The sequence below is a fragment of the Oryctolagus cuniculus genome, chromosome 9, assembly GCF_051225735.1.
Source record: "Oryctolagus cuniculus isolate XC-2025 breed Fujian yellow rabbit chromosome 9, ASM5122573v1, whole genome shotgun sequence".
NCBI lineage: Eukaryota > Metazoa > Chordata > Mammalia > Lagomorpha > Leporidae > Oryctolagus > Oryctolagus cuniculus.
Window position 1 is genome coordinate 95007557 of NC_142875.1, and position 12209 is coordinate 95019765.

The 12209-nt window shown below is 49.9% G+C and overlaps 1 protein-coding gene across 4 annotated transcripts in view; it reads right to left on the minus strand.

Annotated features, from left to right (window-relative positions):
* SPATA13 (spermatogenesis associated 13) overlaps positions 1–12209 on the minus strand; it is a 167165-nt gene that overhangs the window by 85193 nt on the left and 69763 nt on the right. For all 4 annotated transcript variants that reach the window (XM_070049161.2, XM_089303738.1, XM_070049160.2 and 1 more), the window contains one exon: positions 2906–4708. In XM_070049161.2, the coding sequence (XP_069905262.2) occupies positions 2906–4552 (1647 nt within the window). In that variant the 5' untranslated portion in view covers positions 4553–4708. Of the gene's footprint in view, positions 1–2905; positions 4709–12209 lie in introns of those variants that run through there.

A 12209-nucleotide genomic window follows, 5' to 3' on the forward strand; every position in this document is an offset into this window, starting at 1 on the left:
GGGAAGTACGTTAAAAAGAAATTATTCTAAATAAAAGATATTCTTGCTTATTGAAAGTGCACTATAATGTGAGGTGCTTAAACAAGTTCATGGAAAATGAAATTAAAAGATACATTTATTTTCCTGCAAAAAAAAAAATCCATGCATTTTTTGTTTCCCGTGATTCTTTTTTTTTTTTTTTTTTTTTTTTTTTGACAGGCAGAGTGGACAGTGAGAGAGAGACAGAGAGAGAAAGGTCTTCCTTTGCCGTTGGTTCACCCTCCAATGGCCGCCGCTGCAGCCGGCGCACCGCGCTGCTCCGATGGCAGGAGCCAGGATCCAGGTGCTTTTTCCTGGTCTCCCATGGGGTGCAGGGCCCAAGCACCTGGGCCATCCTCCACTGCACTCCCTGGCCATAGCAGAGAGCTGGCCTGGAAGAGGGGCAACCGGGACAGAATCCGTCGCCCCGACCGGGACTAGAACCCGGTGTGCCGGCGCCGCAAGGTGGAGGATTAGCCTATTGAGCCACGGCGCCGGCTCTGTTTCCCGTGATTCTTTGCAAATATATTGTACACATTTTGAATAGAACCACAATATATGTATCTTCCACCTTTTTACATTCAACAATAGAAACAGCTTAAATTTGCTTTAAACTTCAAAGAAGAAAAAAAAACTTCAAAGAAGAACTATACTACGAATGAACTAGATAAAAAGCAACAGGCTGCATATTAAAATACAGGCAGAAAATTCAATCTTGTATAATGCTATATAAAATGGATAAAACAGTTTTTAATCCATGAGGTCCAGAATTCTTGAATTTTGCAAAGGTTTTTTTTTTTTTTTTTTTTTTTTTTTTTTTTTTTTTTTTTGCTTCATTTTGTTTGCACTGTTTCTCAGTGCCAGCTAAAAGAGAAGCTTGTAGGTCATTTTTACAAACACTGTTCTGCAAGTAACTTCAGCGATTCCCAGTCTATAACATGCAAGTTGTATAAAATCATCATTATTCTTGCATTTTCTCTTTTTTATAAGAATTTCAAGGAAATTAATGCAACTTTAAAATGTGATAAATATCTTGAGGCAAATTTGTAGAATTATCACCATGTGTGCACTTTTATAAACAGAATTTCAATACCAATGTTTTTTCTCTTTGGTGATCTCTTGTGGGAAGAAATTAAGTCATATGTAATTAATAGCAAGCACACACACACACACACACACACAACTTGGCAAGTGACTAAGTCAGACACTAAATCTTGCATCTAATATATACTCAGCAATAAAACATTTTTAAGAGTCATTTTGTTAAACAGAAAATAAAATCTTACCCTTACCACAGAAAGAATCTTCTAGACTCAGGAAAATTCTCTTTTAGGAAGGAAGGTTTCAGTGGAGCAGCCAGGAATGAGTGATGCTCACGCCGGGTCAGGTGTTGCCAATTGTTCAGACCACACCTGATGGAGCTGGGACTCCTTCCCAAGGCTGCCAATGGTCCTGTGTCCTTACAACTGTTTCACTGGCTTCTTTTCCCAATATGCAAATAAGTGGGTAGTCATCAATATTCAAGATCTCTGCTGGACAAACCAGCCCTGAGGCCTCTGGGGGAACCCAGTCCACAGGAGTGAGGCTGCCTCCATTCTCTGGCTGCCCAGGGCTCTGAGCAACCAGGGATCCTCCAGGCTGAGCTGAATCTCCTGTAAGTTCTCTACAGTGGTGCTGCCTTTTAGGTCTTTCTTGAAAGGTTCTACTATCTATGTGTCTCTACAGCAAAGGTCAAAAATATGGATGGCAGTTTGGCTGTGTGCTGGCTTTTGTGTTTGCATACATTGCTATGCAGTCACTCATCGGACTTTTAACACAGAGCGGAGGTGCTCTCCAGGGGTCGGTGGGAAGGAGTGCCTGCCGGGAGACTGTTTTCCATGGCAAGCACCCATTTATGCCTCTAAGATCATCTCAGGATGTACACGACGAATAATTTGCAGTAAATCCACATGGATGCACTCCCACCTCGTTCAGCTATGTAAGGTAAGTATTACTGAGTGCACTTAAAAAATGAAAATTACAGAGTAAAAATGCCTGCATGTTTGAAGGATATGAAAAGAACATTGCTCTTGTAGCCTTGACAGTAACTACCTGACTCGATTCACGAAATCCTTATGCTCTACTCTAAAAATAAGCACAATAACCATCATAAAAATGTCTCTGAACAAGCACACTTCAGGGGTTGACAGGTATCAAACGGCATGTTCCTAATCCACTCCCAGGAAAGAAAACAGATTCAGAACAAGTAAGGGCCACTTAACACAAAGCATTTCATTTAGATGTCTGCTCGAAAGGGCAGAGAAACAGCTTAAAATATAAAGAAGTCAGACACAGGTAATAAAAACTGCTTCCATAACGAATAACCAGAAAGTACCTAACAGCTGAATGGAGTGGAAGAAGGCTTTTCAGGGTCTCTCCCTCCACCCAGAATCCAACTAATAGTGCCTTGGGAATGAGTGGTGTTGTAAATGTCATCTCAAGGAATTCACACCTTAGCCGAAGCCAGGAGCCAGGTACTTCTCCTGGTCTCCCATGGGGCGCAGGGCCCAAGCACTTGGGCCATCCTCCACTGCACTCCCTGGCCACAGCAGAGAGCTAGCCTGGAAGAGGGGCAACCGGGACAGAATCCGGCACCCAGACCGGGACTAGAACCCGGTGTGCCGGCGCCGCAAGGCGGAGGATTAGCCTAGTGAGCCGTGGCGCCGGCCAGCAATTCATTTTAAAAAACCCGTGAACCTGGGACATCGCAATTGGATAACTTCCGTTCCCATTAATCTCGGTGACACAATTCGCCCAGGGACATGCAGTCTCTGCGGAAGGAAGGGTAAGGACCAAGGACAATCCCTGAGCAGCTTGGAAATCTCCGTCGCCCCGCGCGGACACCTACCTCCTCATTCCTTTCCTCCCGACCAGCTGCCCCGCTGAGGGTCAGCTGAGGATGGCTCCCGGGGCCGGCGTCCCTGCTGCTCTCTTCGCTGCCCGCGGTCTGCACGACCTCCTGCAGGATCCTCCGCTGAGCAGGGTCCTCGGCCTGTTCTTCACTTTCCACCGAACTCAGCGACGGCGCACTGAGAGTGTTGGGATACTTGAGCAGCCCGGGGCTCTGGGGGCTCTGGGGACTCTGGGGACTCTGGGGCTTGGGCGAGGTGGGCCTCAGCGGGGTGGGAGGCTGCTCCGGCTCCAAGGTGAACTGGCTGCCCGACAGCGGCTCACTGGGGTCTCTGCTGGGCGATTCCAAAGCCATGGGACTTGAAGAGGCGCTGCTGGCACAGGGGCCATCGCTTTCCGACGCACGAGAGTTTCGGGCTTCCAGCGGAAACACAGCGGTGTCAACGTCTATTCGGGCATCCCGGGAGGCGGCTGCGGCGCAGGACGAGGGGGCGCTGAGCGCGGGTGACGCCGCGCGCCTTCTGTCCCGCTCGCTGCAGCTGGACACCCGGCGGGAGTAGTCGTCGTGCAGCCTGCTGTGCAGCCCGAGCCTCGGCGGGGCCTCCGCGGGGGACGGGGCCCCCAAGGGGGATGGGGCTCCCACGGGGGATGGGGCTCCCACAGGAGACGCGGCGCTGCCTTTAGGGCCCTCTCTCTTCCAGGCGGCGTCGGTCACGTTGCTCACGAGTTTGAGGACCCTGTCGAAGTCCTTGGCCCTGATCGGGCTCCGCCAGCGCTTCGTCCTTCTCTCGGACCCGCCGAGCTTTTCCGAGTCTGCGGAGGAGCTGCTCAGGGTCCGGGGCGGCGCCTGTGGCTTTTCGTGCGCCCCGCGCAGGTCGGCCAGGTTGGACGTGGACTTGCGTTTGAAGGAGCTCTTCTTCAGGAAGCTCAGGTTGTCTGTGCTCTTGCTCCTCCGGTAGACGATGCTGTTGTTCTCGGACTCTTTCACTAGGATCTCACACAGCGTGGGCTCCTGCATGACCGGGGACAGAGGCTCGGCGTGGCCCCGGGGTCCCTGGCGCTTCTCTGCGTCCGCCAAGCTGATGCGGCCCAGCCCATAGGCCCTGCGGATGCTGCGGGAGCGGTGGGTGCTCCTCTGGAAGGCGTCGTCGTCAGCGTCCTCGGGGTCCGAGCAGTCGGACGCCGCCTCCTCCCCGGTCCTGTGGGGCTCCCTCGTCGAGGCCGAGGGGGAGCCCCTGCGGGGCAGGCCCCCTGGCCCCGCCCCGTTGGCCAGGGGTTTGGCCGGGTCGCGTTCTGACGCCTCCTCCTTCCAGGGTTCCGACCCCTCTCGGTTCTGAATCCCTTGTAGGACTGAAGACTTCAGCTTTTTGAAAGAGCCCATTTTCCGGAAGGAGGCCAGCGCGTTCCACGTCGAGGAATTCCCCACGAGGACCAGTGAGCGGGGCCTCTCAGGGTTGGCGCCCATTCTCTTCCGACTCACGGAGAAAAGGCGCACGAGCCTGGAAGGGCCGAGCCGGGCCCCCTGCGCCTCAGCATCGCCGCCATAGCCTCCATGCTCACAGGTCGCCGTGCTGGGGTCCTGCGGCTCGCAGGCTGAACAGGCGATGGCAGCCCCTTGCCCATGGCCGTTCTGGGCCGTGGTCATGTTCTTGGGGTGGGGCGCCCGCGGCCACAGGGCGGCGAGGCTCAGACCCCCGTGCACATCGGAGTCCGCCGGCCCCACCTGCAGCCCCTCACCTCCAAGGCCATCGGACTGGCTCTGGCACCTGCTGGGCGCATCCCGCTGCTCAGAGGCCAGCACCTGCGGTAGAAAGCAAGGGAGCAAATGAGCAGGCACCCAACACTTGGCTTAAGGATCGCTAACAACAAAAGGGCCCATCGAGTAAGAACTACTTTAAATTAAATTAAACTTTTACTTCCCCTCCCCCTATTCATTTCATAATAAATCTAAGGAGAGCTGCGTGTGTGTGTGTGTGTGTGTGTGTGTATCCCTTTTTTAATAAGGCTGGAGTTGTGCATTCACTAGAATAGCAAACTCTTGAATCCACGGAAATCTATTTTTAAACTGAAACTTTTGCACCACCAGACTGAATATGTCAAGGCATTATGCAAGACTGTCTGTATTTGACATGGAACAACTTTTTATTATCAAATGCTCCCCCTCTCCCCCCAAAAATCCCACAACTATTTCAAAGCGTGTCACATCACAAAGCCAGACTATGTCAAGTTCAGCGCTGGTAATACACAAACTGCGCCTGTGCAAGGAGCTGGGATGTCAGCTGCTCCCTGTCCAAGGAGGGCCTCAGATTCCCCTGGTCAAAGAGGAGAGAGCTGCCCAGGGGGGCAGGGACCAGGGAAGGGAGACTGAGGACAGGCTTTGTGACAGAAGCAGCACTGCTGAGGGGCCTTTTCAACAGATTCCAAGTGGCCAAGGAAGGGACAGATGTGAGGATGGCACTGAGGTACTGTAAATTCAGACACAATAATTCAAGAGAAACAGCTGTTATATCTTCTTTCCTCCTCCACAGGCCCTTCCCCCATATACCTGTGTCCTTGCCCTCCTCCCACATACTCGTGTCCATTCCTTTCCCAAGAAACATCTTTATTCATGCCCCTCCTCCATTCACCTGTGTCCTTGCCCCTCCCACCATTCACCTGTGTCCATGACCTTGTAGTCAGGTCATTAAGAACAATTTGCCGGCTGGTGCCGCGGCTCACTAGGCTAATCCTCCGCCTTGCGGCGCCGGCACACTGGGTTCTAGTCCCGGTCGGGGCGCCGGATTCTGTCCCAGTTGCCCCTCTTCCAGGCCAGCTCTCTGCTGTGGCCAGGGAGTGCAGTGGAGGATGGCCCAAGTGCTTGGGCCCTGCACCCCATGGGAGACCAGGAAAAGCACCTGGCTCCTGGCTTCGGATCAGCGGCCATTGGAGGGTGAACCAACGGCAAAGGAAGACCTTTCTCTCTGTCTCTCTCTCTCACTGTCCACTCTGCCTGTCCAAAAAAACAAAAAACAAAAAAACCATGCCACCAAGTACTCATACACACCGACAGGATCAATGGAATGATTTTCATTTTTATGATATCAAACTGATGCTTGGGCAGGGTAGGTTAGGTCATTGGTCTGGGGGGGCCTACAGCTGCCCACCCCCCAAAGAAAAAAAGCCTATGCTGTTCTGGACTACATTGAATGAATGAATGAATTAATGAAGAGGACAAGCACCGCTGGAACTTGCACCCCAGGCTGTATCTGGCTCCAATTCCAGTTCTCATGACCTTAAATGAAAAGAATCCCAGCAGTCTTTAGGCACCAGTCAAGTCCACTACCTCCAAAGCAATAGTAAAGGCAGAAGAGGAGGAGGAGGGAGTTGGATAAAGACCTTACCGCTGCCAAGTGCAGAATTTGACCTCATGCAGAGACATCTGCCCTCCATTGTGCCCAGTGAGGACAGATTCTCAGGCAGAGCCAGAGTCCCGGGGCTGAAGGTCCCAGCTAGGACCAGGGAGGCTGCACTGACTCAGCCTGTCAGCCAATCCATTAATCAGAAGATGGATGGGCTAAGACCTATGCCCTGACATTTCAAGTTCTAAGGGAGAAATCAGGGGGCCTGGGGAGCTGTGGGTGGCATCTGAATGAGTCACATAAGCAGTCTTGAATCATTTCTTCACTGAGATTGGGTGTAAAAATCTGCAACCAGCTTCAAAACAAATCCAACGTTTGGTAGTGAGACAGGGAGGCAGAGGAAGCAGCTGAGCCACCAGGAGATAACAGGTCCTGTTATCCCAAGACCTACAGGATATGCGTTTGGTTCCCCTTGCTCTGAAGATACACAGACCCCCCCTGACTGGAGAAGGTCACACCAGTGTAGGGCCCAAGGCTGACCTAGATGGACCTTATTATACACTCTTTGTAACACCTCAGCAAGCTAAATGACACACCTAACCAGAAGCCATGATAAAAGGAACAAAGAGGAGCAGTAACCAGATTCAGGAAAATCTTCACCTACTTCTCAGAAAAACCACAAATACCCCTTCCCTTTATTAGACTGTATGTCACTTTATTAGAAAGTGCTTCCCCTGGCCGGCGCCATGGCTCAATAGGCTAATCCTCCACCTTGCTGCGCCGGCACACTGGGTTCTAGTCCCAGTCGGGGCGCCAGATTCTGTCCCGGTTGCCCCTCTTCCAGGCCAGCTCTCTGCTGTGGCCAGGGAGTGCAGTGGAGGATGGCCCAAGTCCTTGGGCCATGTACCCCATGGAAGACCAGGAGAAGCACCTGGCTCCTGCCATCAGATCAGCACGGTGCGCCGGCCGCGGCGGCCATTGGAGGGTGAACCAACGGTAAAGGAAGACCTTTCTCTCTGTCTCTCTCTCTCTCACTGTCCACTCTGCCTGTAAAAAATAAAATAAAATAAAAATAATAAAAAAAAGAAAGTGCTTCCCCTTTCATTAAATGCCCATCTAATGTTAAAAAATAGTGCAGAGGGGGCAGGTGCTGTGTCAGTGCCGGCCTCCCATATGGGCACTGGTTTGAGTCCTGGCTGCTCCACTTCCAATCCAGCTCTCTGCTGTGGCCAGGGAGTGCAGTAGAAGATGGCCCAAGTCCTTGGGCCCCTGCACCCACGTGGGAGACCCGGAAGAAACTCCTGGCTCCTGGCTTTAGATTGGCTCAGCTCTAGCCGTTGCAGCCATTTGGGGAGCGAACCAGTAGATGAAAGACTTTCTCTCTCTCTCTCTCTCTCTCTCTCTCTCTCTCTCTGCCTCTGCTTCTCTGTAACTCTGACTTTCAAGTAAAATAAATTAAAAAAAAAAAAAAACAGTTCAGAGACAGGGCCAATGCCCTCTAGTCAGGCCTCACTCTGACTATGGAGTGTGTTATCTTTGCTTGCTCAATAAAACATCTGCAGTTCACTATTCACTATTCTCTGACTCACTCCTGAACTCCTTCTTGAAGCAAAAGCAAGGCCCTGGGCACCGGGCAGCCCTCGCTGTGTGGCACCGGAATCATCTGTCCACCTTCACCTGCTCTGGCGGGGACAGAGCACTGTGATTGTTCCTGTGTCTCAGACTCCCGAAAGGAACCAGACAGCTTAGTCCAACTGTCAAGTCCGTTCACGGGCGTTGACAGACTGCCTAGTAAGTAGTAACAATGCTCTCATTATGACTTGCATTGGACACAGGAGAGAAGGCCCCATCTCTGCCTTGCACTTCAGCTAGACAAAGCCTGTTTGTGGACACCACAAGTAGAGGACACTGTAAGGAAGGAGGACCGGGCTAACCTGACCCTAAGGGCTCAGGAGGTACAGGGAAGCACATGATTAAATGCTGGGTATGTCTGAGAATATTCCGTGGCGTAGGAACTAAATTCAATTTTTTTCTTTAGAAAAAATTTTATTCATTTGAAAGGCACAGTTACAGAGAGAGAGAGACACACACACACACAGAGAAAGAACTTCCATCACTGGTTCACTCCCCAAATGGCTACAACGGCTAAGGCTGCCCTAGGCTGAAGCAAGGAGCCAGGAGCTTCCTCTGGGTCTCCCACATGAGTGCAGGGGCCCAAGGACTTGGCTCATCTTTTGCTGCTTTCCAAGATGCATTAGCAGGGAGCTGGATTGGAAGTGGAGTAGCTGGGACTCAAACTGGTGCTGAGATGGGACACTAGCATTGCAGGCTGCAGCTTAACTCATTGTGCCACAATGCTGATCCCTAAATTCAATCTAGCACTGTTTTATGGATTTTTTAAAAAAAGATTTATTTACTTATTTGAAAGGCAGAGTTACAGACAGGCAGAGGAAGAGAGAACAGAGAGAGAGGTCTTCCATCTGCTGGTTCACTCCCCCAAACAGCCACAAAGGTAAGAGCTGGGCCAATCTGAAGCCAGGAGCCTGGAGCCTCCCACAGGTGCAGGGGACCAAGGACCTGGGCCATCATCCACTGTTTTCCCAGGCCATAGCAGAGAACTGGATTGGAAGTGGAGCAGCTGGGACTCCAACCGGTGCCCATATGGGATGCCGGCACTGCAGGTGGCTTTACCTGCTAAGCCACAGTGCCAGCTCCTGTCACATGGATCTTGAGTAAGACATTTCAGTATTCTATGCTGCAGTGTTGTCTACAACACAACAGGTGCCTACATTTATGCATATGTCACCCAACTGAGCCATCCATGAGCATGAGCCTCTAGGCAGTGAATGGCAATGGCTCATTTTACACGGTAACATGATGTGAGCAAAGCAGCACGGTCGAGAACATGAACGTGTGATTGCGAGGCAGGCAACCAGGGTGGGCAGCTGTCCGGATTGCCCAGGAGTAAGGAGCATCCCACGACGTGAGACTTTCAGGGATGAAGCTGAAAAAGTCCTTACAAACTGGGAACAGCCAATCCCTTCAGAAAGTAGAAAAATCCTCATGTGCATGGATTTCAATTTTTCATTTTGCACTCGAATAAATTTATCTTCTAAATCTCATTTTCCATGAGCTTTTTGAAGTACTCGCCTATAGCTGGAAGGATAGCTCAAGGTAAGGACGAGCAGAAAGTAAGGGGAAAATGGACTTAGAAAGCCCACCTACTCCTACTCTAACACCTGATCCTTCTTTGAGACCAAGCCAGGTGCCATGTTTCCTGGATGTCCTTCCTAAACCTCCTAGAATGAATGAGATTCTTACTCTGTGCTCAAGCTTCTCACCCAACTGTTTTACCAAAATATAATCTAATGATACTTTTACATGGTTGCCTTCAGAACAAGACTGTGCACTCGGAGGGCAAGAACTGCACTTTGCACACTCAGATCATTTATCTTGATGTGAAGTTTTACCCGGGGGGGCAGGCACTGTGATGTAGTGGGTTAAGCTGCCCCTTGGGAGGCCAGCATCTCATATTGGAGTGCTGGTTGGAGTCCCTTCGGCTTTGCTCTCAACCCAGCTCCCTGCTAATGCACCTGGGAAGGCAGTGGGAGATGAGCCCAAGTACTTGGGCCCCCACACCCACATGGGAGACCTGTGGGTCTACCCACCTGTGGCCCAGCGTGGGTAATTGTGGCCATTTGGAAAATGAACCAACAGACAGAAGACTTCTCTGTCTCGCTGCTTCTCCCTCACCCTCTCTCTGTAAGTCTAAAATAAATAATCTAAAATAAATAAATAAATCTAAAAATAAGCAAAGAAATTTTATCAGCTATCCTTTTTGTCTATACAAGCAAAACAAATCATCATTACACACTTTTCTAGAATAAAAATGATTAAAGTTTTATAACACTGGCAATTCTAAATATTCACTTAAAACTTAATTAAGTTTTTAAAAATCAGTTTATTGATTTGAGAGGCAGAGAGATAGGAGACAGACAGAGCTCCCCTCTACCACTGGTTCACTCCACAAATGCCTGCCATGACAGGGGTCAGGGCTGGGCCAGACCAAAACTGGAAGCCAGGAACCCAATCCAGGTCTCTCGAATGGATGGCAAGGATCCAATCACTTAAGCCATTACCTGTCACCTCCCCTGGTGTGCATTAGCAGGAAGATGAAATCTAGAGTGTAGCTGGGACTCGATCCCAGGTACCTGACATTGGATGCAGTGTCTCCAGCACTGTCTTCCTGCTAGGGCAAATGCTCGTCTTGTTTACGGTTTAAGATTCAGATTCCATAAGAGACAGGAAGAAAATCCGAGTTCCTGTTTAGAGCAACACTTGTTAAATATGAGTGACTTACTAATTTGTTCATGAGCTGAACAACATGACTGTTGTGTGCTGCTTGGAACGAAACTGAAAATCACGGAAAACAGCTTTTCCTGGAATTTCTGAGTGACATACCAAGTTGCATTATTTAGAAATAAGACTTTGACCTCCGTGAACTAACAAGGGTTGCAATTCAATGAGTGGCTTTGGAGCAAGTCTTATAAATCGTGGGAGCTCTGCCAGAGATACTATGAACAGAACCACAAGAAAGACTTTCAGATGGGAATGTTGTGAAATCCATTCCTACAAGCTGGATTCCGGGGTGTCTGAACTTTAGAATAGAACATTTCGTCTCATTGGTATGAGAATTCTGTAAAAACAATTCAGACTAGCAATTTTAAAGTTAGAACTTACATTTAAAATTCTGGGATATACAACAGGTTAAATATCCAAGCAAGAAAATTTCTGTAAAATGCTTATGTAAATTACAGAAAGTGTGACATTGGAAAAAAATACATTAAATCTGAAATTCTGAAGGAATGAAAGGTCAGCTCCTTGAATCAGAACACTACAGAATATTATCTTAGGGAACAAGCTTATTTAAAAAAATATTTATTTTGTTTATTTAAAAGGTGGAGTGACAAAGAGAGTAGGAGAGACAGTAAGATAGCTGACATCTACTCTTGTGGCCTCAAATGGCCACAGGAGTCCAGGCTGGGCCAGCCCCAAACCAGGAGCCTAGAACTCCATCCAGGTCTCCCACATGGGTTGCCCGGACCCACGTGGTCAACTACAGCCCCCAAGTACTACATGGAAAATTCCACAAATACACAATTCATAATCTTACAGCAAGTACTTGGCTGGCAATTTGGACACGCCAAAGAGAAGCCTTCATGTGCCTGCCATACATGACAGGTCATAATTTGATTGTAGGTGTGTATGTATAAGAACAAATACGGTGGGGCTGGCACTGTGGCATAGTGGGCTGAGCCTCCAAGTGCAGCGTCGGCATCCCATATGGGCACAGGTTCATGTTCCGCCTGTTCCATTTCCAATCCAGCTCTCTGCTAATGAGCCTGGGAAAGCAGTAGAAGATGGCCCAAGTGCTTGGGCCCCTGCACCCGCGTGGGAGACCCAGAAGAAGCTTTTGGCTCCTGGCTTCGGGTCGGCACATCTCCAGCCGTTGCAGCCCTCTAGGGAGTGAACCAGTGGATGGAAGACCTCTCTCTGTCTGTAACTCTACCTCTCAAGTAAAAAAATAAATCTTAAAAAAAAAAAAAAAAAGAGAGAGAGAGAGAGAACAAACACAGTACGGACAGCGCTCAGTGCTGAGGTCTCAGGCACCACTGGGTTCTTGGAAGATAGGTAGATGGGGCCCAACACACCAGTCAGGAAAGCTCAACGGACTGGACTTCCACCCCCAGCACTGCCCTCTACTGGCCACACCTGAGATCCTCCCAGACCACAACCTCCATCTCGCCCCACAAGAGAGACTCCATCGTGTATCTCATCAGCTCTTGCTCAGTGTGGCCACCACCACCCCCTGTCCTGTAGAACCTTCCACCTGGGCAATGCCTTAGCCTCCTGAGGAATCTCAGATCTCAGGACTGGCTCACCCCTACCCGTCCTCAACGCTAC